Raw genomic sequence first — 1,244 nt, forward strand, 5'->3', positions numbered from 1 at the left:
TTATTATTATTATTATTATTATTATTATTATTATTATCATTACTGCTATTATTTTATCTTCTCAACTTTTGTCAGAGTTATTTGTAATTATTGTTGCTATTGCTTGCAGGCCATCGACAGGTGTGAGGAATGATTCTCCGGGGTCAGAGGTCAACTACACAGCACCCGTGGGGTCAGAGGGCAACTATGCCGTACCCCCGGGGTCAGAGGTCAACTATGCCGTACCTCCGGGGTCAGAGGTCAACTACGCCACACCCGCGGGGCCAGAGGTCAACTACGCCGTGCCTGCGGGGCCAGAGGTCAACTACGCCACACCCGCGGGGCCAGAGGTCAACTACGCCGTGCCTGCGGGGCCAGAGGTCAACTACGCCACGCCTGCAGGGTCGGGCGACGATCCACGCTTGCTGCAGCGGCAGTTGCGTCCGTCGGTGATCACGTGCGTGCCGACCCCGACCTTGACTCCGACCCCGACCTTGACCCCGATCGCCGGCCGTGCCGACCACGCCCTCGCCTCGCGCCTGTGGACGGACTCCGTCGTGCCCGGTTACTCACCAGCGAATCAGATCTCTCCGCGCCCGCCGGCTCCCTCTGGTGAGTGAGATCGGAGGTTGTGGGGGGAGGGATGTAGAAGTTAGTAGATGGCGGCCGTTTAACGACGTCCGACGAAACGTTGGCTGTGAAAGCCTGTCTACTGTCATGTCACCGTCCGTTACCGCCGCGTGTTACAAGATGTCATCTGACATGATCAGTGTGAGTGAGAGTGAGTGTGATGTGATCAGTGTGAGTGTGAGTGAGAGTGAGGGTGACGTGATCAGTGTGAGTGAGAGTGAGAGTGAGTGTGAGTGAGGGTGACGTGATCAGTGTGAGTGAGTGTGAGTGAGAGTGAGTGTGAGTGAGGGTGACGTGATCAGTGTGAGTGAGAGTGAGAGTGAGTGTGAGTGAGGGTGACGTGATGAGTGTGAGTGAGAGTGAGTGTAACGTGATCAGTGTGAGTGAAAGTGAGAGTGAGTGTGAGTGTGAGTGAGAGTGAGTGTGAGTGTGAGTGAGAGTGAGTGTAACGTGATCAGTGTGAGTGAAAGTGAGAGTGAGTGTGAGTGTGAGTGAGGGTGACGTGATGAGTGTGAGTGAGAGTGAGTGTAACGTGATCAGTGTGAGTGAAAGTGAGAGTGAGTGTGAGTGTGAGTGAGGGTGACGTGATGAGTGTGAGTGAGGGTGACGTGATGAGTGTGAGTGAGGGTGAGTGT

General features: G+C 54.5%; 1 protein-coding gene across 1 annotated transcript in view; it reads left to right on the plus strand.

The window, feature by feature from the left end:
- LOC106818952 (leucine-rich repeat extensin-like protein 3) overlaps window positions 1-591 on the plus strand; it is a gene marked incomplete at its 3' end in the record, with an annotated part of 12,569 nt that extends 11,978 nt beyond the window's left edge. Inside the window, exon 2 of the mRNA XM_014823617.1 lies at window positions 110-591. Within this exon, the coding sequence (XP_014679103.1) occupies window positions 110-591 (482 nt within the window). The remainder of the gene's footprint in view (window positions 1-109) is intronic.
- Window positions 592-1,244: the final 653 nt, after the last annotated feature.

This window comes from Priapulus caudatus, unplaced genomic scaffold (assembly GCF_000485595.1).
Source record: "Priapulus caudatus unplaced genomic scaffold, Priapulus_caudatus-5.0.1 Scaffold2687, whole genome shotgun sequence".
Taxonomy (NCBI): Eukaryota; Metazoa; Priapulida; class Priapulimorpha; order Priapulimorphida; family Priapulidae; genus Priapulus; species Priapulus caudatus.